Below are 15766 nucleotides of genomic sequence, written 5' to 3' on the forward strand. Positions count from 1 at the left end.
AGTGCGCGACGCTGGCGGGGCTCTGGGGCTCCCGGTCGGGGGTGCGAGCTGGCGGGTGCGGAGGAGGGGGCTGAGGGGGTAGGAGGGCGAAGGGATGGAAAGAGGAGGGGGGAGTGGGTGGACTAATGATGAAAAAGTCTTCTCCATCCCGGCTCCTTAATTAAATGCATGGAAAGAACCGAGGCGAGCACATCTGGTTTCAATCTGCAGCCCTTTGATGGCATCAAATGTGCTTTTCCTAGATCAGGGCTGGAAGTTCTGGGCTAACGATGGCCGTTTGGAGCCCAGAAACCATTTACACACACCCGGACCCTTCTTTCTCTCCAGCCCAGCCTCTGGGCTATAGCAGGAAAAGTTTACTTATCAAGCGAGTGGGGGAATGTGTGTGTGTGTGTGTGTGTGTGTGTGTGTGTTTAAAGAACATAAAACGCCACAAATAAGCACTTAATATTTTACTTACTCGTCATATAGTAACTCATTTCTAATGAGACTATTAAAGCTGTTACTAAATTCCAACAGGTCATGAAAAAATCGCTCAGCACCTCTCTGTCCTCTGTCAAGTTAGGGCTCAGCAGTCGGACGACAAAGCCTTATCCGTAGATTTAGACGCGAGTTGGTCCACCCCTCTCAGTCCTTCCTCCCCTCCCCCATCCCGCGCCAGCCGGCCTGGACCCTGAGCCTCCGCCCGCAGCTGCTCTAGGAGTGCCCTGCTTCCTCCGCATCTGGGCAGCGCGACCCTCTCGGCTTAGCGTTGTAGCCTGGGGAAGCAACCTTGGCCGCACCAAAGAAGTTACGAAATTGGCCAGAGTTGGGGGAAGGGTAGCAATTATGACAAACTCCTAGAGTCCTTTCTTCCAGCTAAATAAATATGTAAATTTCCTACTGCCTGGCCCTGGGATTCCTAGCTGCGCGGAGAGACTCGAATCGATTCAGCGCCTTCTAGATCTTCCCCAACCTGCCTTTAGTCCACGGAAGAAGCGTGGAAGAGCCTTCCATTATGATCGCTCTTGTCATTTTATCACATTATTTAATAGACTCTTTGCAGAACCGAATGTAGCCTTGATCTCCTTGCTGTCTCCCCTGCTCTTAGGCGCTCCTTCCACCCCCACCACCCCCAAATTGTTAGAACAGCAGGAAATGTTATTTAAAAAAAAAAAAAAAAAAAGCAGAGAGAGAAGAAAATTTGATTGAGACAGTTGTGGATTTTTTCCAACAAATTTCCCCGCAGCTGTTATCAAAACATGCAAATGAGATTTTCCAACAGGATCTTAAATCTGGAGGAGTTAATGCCGAAGCAAAATAATCAGCCCGTTTGAAGTGAATGTGGGTTTCAGTTTGTCTTTTCTCCCCGTGATACTATTGCATGGGAATGATAATTAGACCTTTACTTAAAAAATCCAAAGGGGCTCTCTTCCTTTCTTTTCCCTCCCTCTTCTCCCCCTCCTCCCTCTCTCCCTCTCTCGCTCCCTCCCTCTCTCTTTCTCTCTTGCTCAGAAGTTGGCAAAGGGGGTTTTCTTAATCAGACTGTTTTCTGGTCCGGGGGAAAGGAGGAAGAAGGAGATTGTGATGGAGAAAGGGGGTCTGTAAACCGTCAGGCACCGCACAAAGGCTTTGCCACGTAATTACAGGCTCCTATTAAGTCGAGATCTGCCCTCCCAGGGGTCTCCAATTTTCTTGTATTCCCTACAAAGCCTCCTCTGCATGCCAGTTTGTGCCTTTTGAAGTGCCAGAGAGCTTCTTGATCCAACTGAGAAGGAAAAGGGAGCTCAGCGAGAAGAGGGGGAGAAAGCGAAGGGAACGGGGGAAGCCCACTACCACCCTCCTTCGGACTCTTGGAGCCCCCCGCTTTTTTTCCCCCTCCTTACGAAAAGTAAAGTGAGACTCCTGCTCTCCAATACATCTGCAAGACATCACCCTCTCCTCCTGAAACTTTAGTCACTCCTGAGAATCCACAGGAGTGCAGAGAGGGGGAACACGTTTTCTTGAAGATGTTTTAAAGCTGGAACAAGCCTTCTTCTGTTGGTGCTTGAACTCTTGCCTGGGAATAACTTTTTTAACCTTAAAAAAAAAAAAAAATCCACTTTGATTCTTCTCTCCCACCCCTTCTTCTTCTCTTCTTCTGTTTGCCTAACTCCCCCGCCCTGCTGGCCTCTCCTTTCCTCTCCCCCTTATTATTATTTTTAGTGCGTGCGTGTGGACGCTTTTGGAGAGCTGGAAGGGATTTTTTTTTTTTTTCTCTCCTGACTTGAACATAGGGTGACTTTTCATTTTATTTTTTGGTGTGGATTATCTCTTTGGACCGCGCCGGACTTGGCCTCAGGAAAGCAACCGAGGCTGTCGAAAGCTGCTGGTGCAGAACTCTCTGCTCTTACAGAAGGGGGTCCCCCGCCCTCTTTCCACTTTTTTTTTTTTGTTCTTCCCCTCCTTCTCTCTCTCTCTCCCTCTCTCTCTCCACTCCCCCCCTCTCTCTGCCCCACTCGGCTCCTCTCCCCCCTCGCGCCCACAGCGTTTGGTGTTGATTCGAGCGGGAAAGGGGGGTGGGTGGGATCGGAGGGGAAGACCATGACCTCCAGCTACGGGCACGTTCTGGAGCGGCAACCGGCGCTGGGCGGCCGCTTGGACAGCCCGAGCAACCTCGACACCCTGCAGGCTAAAAAGAACTTCTCCGTCAGTCACCTGCTAGACCTGGAGGAAGCGGGGGACATGGTGGCGGCGCAGGCGGACGAGAGCGTGGGCGAGGCGGGCCGGAGCCTACTGGAGTCGCCGGGACTCACCAGCGGCAGCGACACCCCGCAACAGGACAGTGAGTGAGGGGGCGCGTGCCCGCGGGGTGTGTGTGTGTGTGTGTGTGTTTGTGTATCCCGGATCGGGGGCGGGGGCGTCCGGGCTGGGTGGCTGGAGCTCGCCGGGCGCCGGAGGGAGAAAGTCCGGAAAGAGGAGAGGTTGGTGGCAGTGGCCAGAGGAAGGGCCGATCACAGACGGAGGGAAGAGGAGGGCTCCGCTGAGGAACGAGCCCGGGCGGACGCCTGAGGGAGGCTCCGAGGCCCCGGCTGGGGTCGGGGACACTGCCCGCCGCGGACTCTCGCAGAAGCCGGCTGCGCTGCCTCTCCGTCCCGGACGAGCGCGGCTGGCGGATCTTCTCTCCAGCCGGTCGAAAGGGCTGGGCAGGAAAAGGGTCCCAAATCGGTGCAAACTCTGGGGGCCCGCCCTGTTTGAGAAGACATCGGGTTAAGGATGCTGAGTCGGGTCCGAAGGGCTTCTCCTGGCTGGCATAAGCGGGTTGGAGGGCGGAAGGGACCGAAGAGGCGGAGGGCACCGCGTAAAGCGAGCTAGACCCGCGCTGCTTCCGCGGCGCAGCGCGCGCGGGCTCCGAAGGCCGGAGGTGCCAGAGGGGCGGCCCTGGAGCGCCCAGCTCGAACGCTGTATCCGCTCTCTGTTTAGGAATGTAGCCGACACCTGCCTAAGGGTTTAAGACTCTCGGTAGAATGAAAGGCCTGAATGACAAGGGAAAACTCAGACGAAGCAAAGGGAGGGTCCTTTAGGGGTGAAACCCGAGCCGCTGCCCCGCATGGTCCCACACAGGAGAGATGCGCGACGGAGGCCCGGGCTCCAATGCCAAGCCCGGTGTTACATTGGAAGAACTCTCCCTAATAGCTCTAAGATTTCCAGAAAAGTCCATGTAGAGTCTCCTTTTGGCACTCTCCTTGATTGCTATCACGTCCCCAAGGAACTCTCGCCTTGTTACTAGCTGTGCCTTATAAAACTGTTACTAGCTGTGCCTTAAAAAACGTGACTTCAGGTATATCCATACGTTCTAGAAGAGTCTGTAACAGACCTGTCACATGGCTTATCCCAGATGAAATGGGGTTGGATATTTCCTCCTCAGGGTTGCAAGAGTCAGAACTTGGCTGAAAGTTTTTAAATGAGGCTGATCCCTTTCCATTCTATTATTTGCTGACTGCTCTTTTGTCTTGGAACTCAGAGGCTGTGGAACCAGGGAACCCACTGGCAATCTATGGTTTTCAAATAACAGTGCCAAGGTCAGACTCTTGGAAAACACATAGCAAAGCAAACAGGATTTAGAAACAGCTGGAAGCAAGTCCTGTGCAAAGTGGTGGGAGAGCAGCGCTGAAACAGGCCGCAGGGAGAGCCCATCCCTACCGCAGGCCGCCTGCCCGTCGCCCTGCATCCCTGGTCCAGGCCTGGGCTTCCCTCAGTATTTTAGCCAGAAGCAAACTAGGGCCCATCCACCCTACTGTGGGCATGGGCAGAGGGTGATGGGGGATCTGACCTGGCCAGGCTCTAGGGAAAAACTGAGGAATGAAGACCTGGTGTCCCCAAGTCCTGGATAACGGCTAGGTGCAGAGGTGTCCTTGTTGAGGTTATTGGCACCTTCTGGGGAGCTGCTCGCTGGTGGCACAGGTAGGGAGCAAGTTAATAGATGGTGTAGGCACTTGTAGCTCAAGAAAATGCACTGTGAAATAATATTTAAACACTTTACTAGGGAATATTTTACCAACTGAGCTATCAGGGAAGCAAAGAGTAGGGAGAACAGTATTCTGAATTTTCACGTGCCTATCACTCAGCTTCACAGCTAATTATTAATCACAGCATTTACCATTATTCAAAGAAGGCTGGAGCCACAACAGAAATCAAGGTTGTGAAGAAACTGCAGCACAGAAGGTCAGGGTGCATTGAGGGAGACCAGCCAGAGTTGCTTTGTCCCAAGAGCAAGCAGAGGGCTGTGTAAACAGGCCCAGGTAGGTGGCCAGAGCAAGCCCAGGGTCCACACAGGCCAGAGCTGGAGGGATGATGATCGTTCCTGTCTTTTGACTTTATGTGGATGCAAAGAGAGGAGAGTTTGGGTCCACGGTGGCCTCCTAGTGGGTACCCAGCAAGGCTGGGTTGAAGAGACCAGCTAGGAATCACCCCTAATCTGAGGTGAGGCTGCAGGCTGGCGTGGGGAGGTGACTCAGGGATGGCTTCTTCTAGACCCAGGCCTGAGGCTGGGCTGAGCACGTGGCAACTGTGGGGCGCTAGTTCGCTAGGGGACAGGCAAAGGGCAGCAGGAGAAGTTGGGGACGGTCTGTCCTGAGGAAAAGGGATGAGACCTGTGGAAACCTGCCCACTTGATACTTGAGTACATCACAGAGTTTCTAGGAGTAAGGAACGACCCAGAAAAGGAAACTGAGATTCTGGGGGAAAGCGTGCTTGAAGAAGAATGGTAGACAAACAGTTCCAGCAGGAGGCCACAGAATGCAGTACGAAGTGATGGGGATGAACTTTTGGACATCTGGGGAAGTAGCCAGAATCACACACACACCCAAACACCGCCATAGGCCTTGCTTTCTGGGGATGACCAGGGCCCATCCTTCTAACAAATGGGTAGTTGCTTTTAGAAGCCGTTTTTCCTCAACCTCCTTCCCCATCTCTGGGGTGAGAATAAGAGGGTCTGGTAAGTTGAGTGGTTGCAAGTGTTCAGGAGGACCTTTGTCCTTAGTCTTGGGCCCCAACCAGGAGATGCCAAGGAAGCTGTCACAGTTACCCAGAAGTCAGGACTGGTGGAGGGCTACTGGGCTTTCAGTTTGCCATGGACAGTGAGGCTCAGACTGTGAATCAGAGAAGAGTCTCCAGGCAGAGGGCAAGAGCTAGGCTTGCCAGCTGCAAGGGACAGAGGATGGCACCAAGAGTCAGGCACTTTTTGCAGCATGCTGGGTGTCTACTCAAGTGAGAAACCATAATCTCCTTTGGAGAGATGGGGAACATTTCAAAGACCCCTTTTCTTCTCAGAGCTATATAGAAACACGTCCTCCCTAAAGTTTCTATTCAACTCAAATAAGTAAAACAGACTGTTTTTACACTTGCAATGTTAGATTATTAATTTTGCAGATTTTCCAATTACAAACTGGACCCATCTTAGCAAAGAGGAGCCAAGCACTGTCCAAAGTGAAGGCTTCCCACTGATCCCCTGCAGGCCACACCACAAGTCTGTTTCCCCCCTTTTTATTCACTCCACTTTCCTCTCTGTTGAAGTATTTCTTTCTCCTTTTACTGATATTCCCAACCTAGTAAATTTCTCAAACTTCTGGGTTCAAACACTTTCAGTGATTTAAGAAACGGTTCTTTAACACCGTCAGAAATCCAGTGGCTAATGGGGGAATGTGGCGTGTGAAGGGTGGGTTGGCGGTACAACAGAGGTAGTCAGGGAGAGGAAAGAGGAACAGGGCATAAAAATAGGCAGAACTACCCCTAGGAGGACGGTGCATCCCGCTGTCATTTCTTAATCTGAACTTCTGCAAACTCTTAAAAAAGCGCCTGCCTTCCACGTTCCCAACCTCTAAATTAGTGAAACCAGATTGTCCTAATAAGACCTTTTGTTGGAAACACATGTAGTCATAAAAAGGTAGACGGAAAGTCAATTAGACACGCGCGCGCACACGCACGCATTCACAAGGCGGTGCTAAGTGTGCACCCGGAGCAGCTGGGCCCCGGGCCGCTGTGCGAGGCAAATACAGAGCAGCGGCGCGGGGAAATCGATTTGTCACAAAGGGAGAGGTGTAAACGCGGCGCGAAGGAATCACCCCCCAACCCGCCTGCCGCACTCCCGGGGGCCCATTTCTGCCGGCTCTTCAAGGCCAGGGAAGCGCCCTGGAGAGCACCGGGCGCTTGCTTCCCTGTTGGAATTCACATCGGAACATCGGTCCCCTCCGGAGTCTCTGTATTTGCAACACCTATGGCACCAGAAATCTGCGGCAACACCCCGGGAACCTGGAGCCGGTGCCGCCACTCTGAATTTGGGCCTCAGTGATCTCGATTCAAGGGGGAGTCAACGAAATAGACCGTTTTAAGCGTAGCCTGTAAATATTTTTTACTCTTTAGAGGAGGCAGTGAAATCCAGGATCAAGGGAGGTCACTGAGTCCCCAGCGTCGAATGTCAAGTCCAGAAAAGATGTGGTGAATCTTGTTTATCTCACATGCAGGAGCAAGGGGCTGAATGGCCTCAATATTTCGAAGAAACTGACAGTCTAGTGACTTCCTCCCGCTTTGGAGCGAAGGGCGCTTGGAGTTTGAAGCGTCGGGGAGGTGAGCCTCTAAAATCCGAGGCCCCGGCTGCTAATATTCCCCGGGGCTCCAGATCCCCCAATTTTAGAAGTCAGTGAGTCACTGGCTCCATCGTACATTTCGCTGAGGAGGCCCTGGCGAGACTCCGGAGCGCCTTTCTCTCACCTTGGGCGTCATGCAACCCTGCTTTTTTGCTTGGCGATCTTAACCTTCCCCCGGCAAGCTCAGTTCAGAACTAGGGGCGTCGGGCGGGCAGCAACAGGTCACACGGGTCCCTGCAGTTCCTTCGTCTTCCCAGGGGCGTCATTTTAGATTTTACGACACGGGTAAATAAATCATCTCCAAATCAACAAGAGTCACCCCTCTCCCGCCCCTTGCGAAAAAATATCTCAGCAATTTCAGAGCCAAAATTATGTTTCTACTTCACCGGCTCAGATCCCCTCAGATACGAATTTTGAACGTTGCTTTGGCCAGTAGCCACCTCCGAGAACATTACATTTTTTCACTTTTAAATAACATCTATAGATTTTCAACGATGAGGATCTCTAGACCAATTTGATTTTTCCTTTAAAAGATGTGTTTCTTTTACAGTTCCTCTCCCCTCTCTTGTTTACCTGTTCCCTCTCTTTAGTAGGGCAAACCGTCTAAACAGACCTGTAGCTCCCGGAAAACCCCAGTCCTTTGCCCGAGCAAGCGCCAGGGCCTCGGGTACAAGGAAGTTGCAAATGTGTGCGCGCCTGTGCGTGCGAACCTCGCGTGCCTCCCGTTCCTGGAGGTGCGCACTTTTAATGACTCTCAGAATATGTATTTATTTTTTACCCTTTAGTAGAGATGGGTCAGTAAAAGCCATAAGAAGTACACATTTTAGGAATGGGGGAGTGGATTTGTAGAAAAGGAGATAAGGCTTGCATTGTGCTCATATTTTTCTTTGCAGAGGGTGGAAGAGCTTTGGGGGGAGGGGGTGACAATCCTTCCGAGGAACAAAAACGGAGGTTCAGCATCCTCCATACAAGTGATTTGTAAGTTCAACCAACAGGATCCTCAGATCATTCCTCCGAGCTAGGGATCCCGACATTTACAGGAAAAAATTCGGTAAAGGTCCAATTCCCAATTGCCACTTGGTGTCCAAACATTTACAGAACTACCTGTGATTGCGCACGATTGTAATCTGATTGGACGGGTTTTTGTTTTTGTTTTTTTTTCTTTTTCTTTCTTTCTAATTGGGGTTTTAATTTAAGGTGGGGCGAGTGCCAGTCCCATAGATTTGGTACCCCCTAACTTTTAAAAAATTCAAAGAAGATGCACATGTCAACAGCATTATTATTATACACAAGATTTTGGATTCTTGTAAAATCAAATAGTTTGATGAGCAGGTTAAAAACACTCAATTAAAAACCAACCATCTCAAACAGTAAATAATGGTATCAACAAACCACCACGACCTCCTTTTCTCTGAATGCTGTTTGTTATAAAATCAATAAATGCGGAGATACAAGGCCAGGATGTCTGAGGGACAGTCATCGGTGTTTAGCGGTCAGAGGGTTTGATTTTCACGTATGAAAATTTTTGAGCAAGGAGTCTCCACCGTGGTCTGAATATTAGATTCTTGGCGTCGTCATTTGTCCAATTTAGTGAGGCAGCCTGAAGGAAGCAGTCGTACAGAGAATTATGGGCTATCAATTTTAGGTTTAAGACCAAAAGAAAGAAAGAAAAAAATCCCACTACATTTCACTTGTCCTGGAACCACTTTTCTTGATGAAAAAATATTTGGGAAGCCGATTATAGGGGCAATAGCCACTTTAGGGGAGGGGAAGGGGAACAAAGGCACAAGTGGTGGTGGGTTAGGGAAATTTTATGAAAGAAAATAAAGAAAACATGTCAGAACAAATCAATCACAAACACAAGTGGCTTCTCAGATGAGTCTGAGGACAAGCAGAGTCAAGGATTCCGCTGCTCCCCCTGAAGCTCTCAAATGCAGGAATTTATGTAGGTCTGAGTTGGGACCAGAATGCTGTCTTTGGTTGCTTTGCTGCACCACGGTAATGAGGGAGCTCTAATTCTTAAGAACTTTGGGCCTCCTTTTTACCATTATTGGTTTTCCCTAGACTCAGCTCCAAAGGAGAAATACGTTTGAAAAAATGTGTATTAACTTGAATCCCCAGGACCCGAGTTATGAGAAAAGACAGGGACAGCTTCTCTGGTTCCTATTTTGTCTACTTTCATGGAGTTATTTGCAAGCGATTAGAAATGTTCTTAACAAGCGGATGAGAGACTGTAGTGAAACTTTCATGCAGGAATGGCGATCGCACTGCCCAGAACTGCAGACTCTGACTCTTTTTGCCAGGTGGGTTGCAGGCGATGTGGCGGAAGAAATAAAGAGTAAGGGAAAATTAATTCAATAAATCAGCGAAGATAAATAGAACCATAGTATTTTAGATTTTAAAGTTCTCCATCTCTGCTGGCCTGGACAAAGATGCAATCCCCCGCCCCGTCCCACCTCAACCCTTGTCCTTCCAATTCCAAGGGCGCTGGGGCGCAGCTCTCAGCTAAATCGGTCTCTCGAGCCTTCCTAGAAGCTCCTTTCCTTGCTTCCTCTCGCCGAAAGGGGGCGCATTCCTCCCAGGTCAGGGCTGGAACTTAACCCCCGCCTTCAAAAACTCTTGGGTGCCAGCAGGAGAGAGAGAAGTACTGTAGAGAGAAGACCCCTCTACACAAGTAGCAAGAGATGGGAGATATCACTAGCGTGCAGTCACTTCAGGGACTGCTGAACTGTATGCTCCACATGCGTTTTAACGGAAACAACTTCTTTGCAATGAAAATGGTGAGGATTCCAGGGTTAGCAGGAAGAGGCAGAAGGAGAGTGGGACTAGATGACCCTGGATAAGTGGGTGATTGGGCTGACGCCTGGGTTCCATGGAGAAGGAGAAGGTTTGTCCCTGTGGACGTGGGTGAGACTTTTCTGTAGATGAACTCGAAGTATTTACAGAAAGAGGGGCAGATTTGAGAGACAGGGAGCTAGCCGTATCAGTGAGACACTGCAAAATGGCCACAGAAACCCTCATAGTACCTGGAATCCTTAGATAGGGCTGAGCTTTGGCCACCTTAGAGTTCCTTTTCCCCTCAAGAAAGAACAGTAGCTGCCCCCACTGTCTTATGTGTGCATGCAACTTGGGCATTTCCAACCCCTGAATCTAACTCCTGGCCTCCACTGATCCTTCCTTTTGGGGCAAGGGTTTCAAGAGACTTACGGGAAAGATGAGGATATACCTTTAGCAAGTCTTGGGATTTTTCTACTTCTCTCTTGGTTTATTTCTCGCTCTTTGACTTTGGAGGGTCAGTAGGACAAGTCAAAGCTGGGAAAAACAAAGTGGCAGAATGAATATTTTGTCTTCTTAGCATCCATGGTGGTTAATACATACTTTCCAAGATAATCTTGAGCTTGGGTATTCACTAGAAACAGAAGCATGAGGCCAGAACTGGAAGGGAAATTGCTTTCCCACAAACGTATGTCTGAGCGTAAGAACATTTACCTCATTCACTTAATTTCTCACCATCAGCCATGTCATTATGTTTTAAAGGACCTCACAGGGCTGGAAGGTCTGTGTAGTTTTACAAATAAGCATAAAAACAGATGGGTGCTCTTCCAGTGCTCTGAATACATATGGGGAGGCCAAATCTTTTCAAAGACAATTGAGATATAAAACTTAAAGGCCAAGGGGCCCAACTCAATAAAAATTTGAGCCAGAATATGCTAAGTTCAATCAGCTTGACTATGGGCAAAGTGAAGGGCCTAGCCAGCACTTTGGATATATACAGAGAACCATGTTTTCTCAAGTTTCCATTGTATTTATCCACACAAAGTCATGCTAGTCTGCAAAGGGTTTAGTAGAATTGGCTTGGGCCTGGTGAATGGTAGGGAGACAGTGTCCTGCCCTTCTGAGCTTATCCATCATCCTTTTCTTTGAATTCATTCCCTGTACCCCAACTGGCTATCCACAACCTGTGTGCTGCAGAAAAAACTGGTGCCAGGAGGCCACATGCTAAGTCACTTCAGTTGTGTTCGACTCTTTGTGACTCCATGGACTGTAGCCCACCAGGCCTCTCTGTCCATGGAATTCTCCAGGCGAGAATACTGGAGTGTTTTGCCATGCCCTTCTCCAGGGGATATTTCCAACCCAGGGATCCAGAAGCCTCTTAAATCTAGAATCCTTAGAAAAGGTGAGGACTTTTGATCAATAATGTACCAGGCATTTTCTCATATTTGTCCTCTCTAACAATTCATTTTGTAATGGCCTAGTTAGAGACTTCATGGGGACTGAGGTTTGGGGAACTGGTTACTAGTCTGTTTCTTTTACAAGTAGCTCATAAATATGTGAAGTTGAGCATTCCAGTAGAAATAGGCATTGAATCTAAATCTTTATAACTGGGCACTGACACACATCACCATTAATCCAGACTGGGAGGTGACACTAAATAATTATGTACATTGTGACTTTTCTTTCAATTTTCTACCTGTGCTGCTTCCCTAAATGCTGGATTATAACAGTCATATACCGCTGGGCCAGGTGGCAAACTCTCGCCTGTGCTCAGTAAATGTTTATTGTCATAGAGTGAGCTCCCCAAGTTTAGTGGATCCCCTTGCCAACCTAATGTAAGAACTAGGTCCCCTCCCCTCCTCTTCACGCTCTAAACCCTTTAAAGGCTTTAGCGATCTCCTCCGTGTTTCGTGCTTAGTTGCTCAGTTGTGTCCGACTCTCTGCAACCCCATGGACTGTAGCCCGCCAGGCTCCTCTGGCGTTTTCCAGACAAGAATATTGGAGTGGGTTGCCATTTCCTTTTCCAGAGATCTCCCCTAGGCTCACCATTTTAGTAACCATCTATATACAAATGACTCCCAGGATATATCTTTAAGGCCCCCCTTGGAGCTGCAGATTTGTGTATGCAGCTACCTAGACATTTCCATTTGAACAACTCAAATGCTTCAACTTCAAAACAACCAAAACATGGCATCAGTGAGCTCATTTTCCCAATCTTATCCTCTGATAGCTTTTCCTATTTTCCTGTATCAAAACATGTGGTTGCAATACTCAGAAACTTTGGACTCATCCTTGACTCCTTCCTTCAAGCCTCTGTTCAATCCTACTCTAAATGTCGACAAATTTCTCTTCTCATTTGAATTCATCTCCTTTTAAAATCTCTAAAATATCTCATTTGCTCTCTAAGCCAGCTTCCTAACTTATTGGGTCTCCCTGCATCCATTGGAAGCATTGAGTGGCCCTTCTGTTTATGAAATCTTTGTTGCAAGTAATTTTTAAAATATGAATAATACCTAAGTGTGATACAGGCTCATTTTAGAAAATGTATTATTTTACATTAAAAAGTTTTAGCGGGAAAATCAGGTCACTTATATTTCACCACCCTGAGGTAGACGCAGGTAACAGTTTAATATTAAAGTATTTCTTTTTATCTTTTGCACAAAGCTTGTATTAACATTCTTGATGGCCAATTTAAAAAAAAAATTTTTCAAAGATTGTGTTTCGCCCAAATTAAGAAAACACACACACACTGAACCCACTTGCTCTTACCGAAAAGTTAAACAAACACACAAACAACAAACAAAAGCTCTCCAAAGATGATGAGAGCTGTGACATCACAGCTATTTCCCAGCGTTCTCAAGTTCCAGTGGGTACATTTCCAGCAGTAAAGACCTTCTGAGTAAACAGTTTCTTTTTCTTTTCTGCTTGTTCTAGCTGGGAACCTTCCCTAGACATGAGCACATGTCTCCTTTAGAAATTGGAAAAGCCTGCATAATACCTAAAGGACATTCCGAGACCACAGTTGGAGAGCTCCAAACAAAAAAACAAAAAAATTCGTTTTTACATGATTTAGTGAGGAAAAGTGCCACAAAGCAAATTGCAGAGAAAATATCTTAAGGGACTGAAAATTTTCTATTATTGTAGATCCCTGGATCTTAACTTTCTTTTATGAAATGTTTTGAGACTCATACATGTTTTTGTAGAAAAAGGAGGAGGAAAACGATATTTTTCTGTACCCTGCAGAATGATGATCAGGCTGGATAATGACCTATCCCAGCACACAGTAGTGTGTTTTGACAGAGAAAGAAGCACTTAGCAAAATCAAAGATAATGCATTTATCCAGATATGAAAGTCGGCAGTCCCCTAGCCCTTACTTAAAGTGATAATTGCAGAGAAAATATAAATTGTTATTATGAAGTCTGTGTAAAAATCATTCCCAGGCAAGTTTATGTTGAAATATTTGCCTGATGAGTGCAAATATTTTCTTTAGGGTAAGTATTAGCAAGTGATAAAACATCATATGGAACAAAATTTTAAAATTATTATTCGATAGAGCTAAATAATTCACCTTCTTCCTTCTCATGAGAAAGGGGGAACAGGGAGAGTAATCATCATTTTTGAGGACTAAAAACCACACTTGCCCAATAAAAGTTTCTGCAGTTTCCCACATTGCCTAGTTCTAAAGGAGGGGAAAAGGAGAACCACCCAGAGCGCTTTGCCTACAACCAGATGTGCTGCTCAGCTGCTCTAATCCTCAAGTTCGAGGGAAGACCACAGGATGAATCCTCCACACATTTAAGAAATAAAACGTAATTTGGTTCATTAATCATGAAACTGAAATCTGCAGTCTTGCTGCACATATTTCAAAGGCTGAATCTCCTCTGACAACAGAAAGAGAAAATAATATCACTGCACGTTTGACTGTTCTCAGCTTCCCTCAGGGAAGAAGAGATTTTTCTGTGTGTGATCATTTTTTACTCAAAATATATGAAGTGTTATTTAAATTTATAACTTTTTCCCCTTTACCCTAACATTCTCCTTTCTCAGGGTGGTGAGAGTATCTGTTGTCTGCACTGTTTTGGATTTTTTTTTTTTTTTTGGTTTGAAGATTCAAGGCTACCTTGAACAGCCAGGAAATTCCAGCTGTGTTCGGGTAGGCCTTAAAAGTATAATAATTTAAACTGCAGTAATATACTCAGACTGCTGGTTTACTTAATTCTTTCCCTTTATTACTTGTATAAATCGATGACCTACTTTGTCTTAAAGAATTAATAACATTAATAAGAAGGATAAAGTGAGATAAAATATGAAACTACTTCACAGATTCTAAGAACATATGCCAGTGCTATTATGTTTTATAAAGGCAATTCTAAGAAATGAGTTGGGATCACATAATTCTTTTTATTTTACAGATAAGGAAACTGTGGCTTGGAGAATTTTAGTGAACTACTGTTGAATGCCTTGAATCTTTCTCTCCTGATTCCATTTTATCTTTTTTTTTTCATTGTGTCCCACCACCTTTGATGTCAACAGATTCTTTTAGATACATTACTGTCTAGGGAAACAACACTGACTTAGGAGGGTGATGCCAGCATGCCACTTCATGGTACACAGCTGTGCTGCACAAATCTCTTTTAATTCTTCTGACTCTTATTCTTTGTTATAAACTGGGCATATAACTTCCACCATAAACTGTGCCTATCTTCCTCATGGGAATGTAGCAGGCCAAAAAGACATTGCATTTGTGAAACTATTTGAGAAATAAAGGGCTAAATTTATGTACATTAGTGTATGATAAGGAATACTAATAGAGGCTTTTCTAAATTAACGTAATAAATAAAGATCAAAAGTAAGAATGAATTTCAATATATTTAAACTCTGTTCTCAGAAACAAGAATATTTAATTTAGATTTAGGGACACTAGGAGATTCAGAGCATTTTACTTTGTTTCTAGATAAATCCATGTTAAATCATGGTTCCATTATTTAATTACTGGTTGACTTTAGACAATTCTCTGGGTCTTGGTTTTCTCATCGAAAGAATTGGCACATTAATATCTATCACTCGGGTTTATTGTTTGGAATGATGAGATAATGTAAACAAAGACCCCAATGCCTTACTCCCCTTCTCCCTGAATGCATGCCCTTTCCCTGTTCTGCACTTCAGTAGCATCTCTGAGAAGTTCAAGCTCAGTTATGTGTTCAGTGTGGTTTCCCAATCCATGCTGGAGGGCATTTAATGTCACTGAAATTAGGACTATTCCCATCCTCCAAAAGTCACAGTCTTACATCATATCCCTTACTGAATGACTAGGGAACATCTGTTTTGATCTACAGTTAGGAGCTTATGCCTTACAATTTTTAGTGACACTCATAAGACCACACCATAAGTTCCTGCAGCACCAGGAGTCTAGCTCAGACATTCCCGACTAAGGTTATTTCTTTCAGGTCAACCTCCCCTTCTTTAGCATGAAACAGTATTACACACTTTTTTCAAGTTCGAGATGGCATCAGCCTCTCATATCTCCATGTGCTTCATCTATCACTACAGACCTTTATTGTGACTGAAGAAGACAAATACCCATCCCCAGTGTAGACATTGAATTTAATTATGACATATGCTTAGGATACCAGGTGTCAAGACTTCTTATCCAGATCTGACACAGCCAGTGAGTTTCTAGGAAGCCAATCATGTTACAGTTTCTCTGTGGTATAATATCTGTAACGTAGCTAACTGTCTTACCACTCCTATGAGGTTTCTGTGGGGTTTACTTAATTTTTTTGTACATGAATAATATCATGTTAACTGTGATTATACATAAAATTGCCATTCTTTTTGCCAACTTAGACTTCCTAACCAGTTGAGTAAGATAAACATTCTGTTCTGA

The 15766-nt window shown here is 46.1% G+C and overlaps 1 protein-coding gene and 1 long non-coding RNA gene across 4 annotated transcripts in view; one reads left to right on the top strand and one right to left on the bottom strand.

Moving 5' to 3' along the window:
* Positions 1 to 437: 437 nt before the first annotated feature.
* On the bottom strand, positions 438 to 2759 carry LOC133227730 (uncharacterized). Its single transcript, XR_009729920.1, has 2 exons — positions 2677 to 2759; positions 438 to 2058 (listed from the first exon to the last, which is right to left on the bottom strand). It is a non-coding gene; the product is annotated as an uncharacterized LOC133227730 (long non-coding RNA).
* Positions 2046 to 15766, top strand: part of PRRX1 (paired related homeobox 1) — an 85074-nt gene continuing 71353 nt past the window's right edge. For all 3 annotated transcript variants that reach the window (XM_061382583.1, XM_061382580.1, XM_061382581.1), the window contains exon 1: positions 2046 to 2803. In XM_061382583.1, coding sequence (XP_061238567.1) covers positions 2563 to 2803 — 241 coding nt within the window. In that variant the 5' untranslated portion in view covers positions 2046 to 2562. The remainder of the gene's footprint in view (positions 2804 to 15766) is intronic.

The sequence above is a fragment of the Bos javanicus genome, chromosome 16 (assembly GCF_032452875.1).
Source record: "Bos javanicus breed banteng chromosome 16, ARS-OSU_banteng_1.0, whole genome shotgun sequence".
Classification (NCBI taxonomy): domain Eukaryota; kingdom Metazoa; phylum Chordata; class Mammalia; order Artiodactyla; family Bovidae; genus Bos; species Bos javanicus.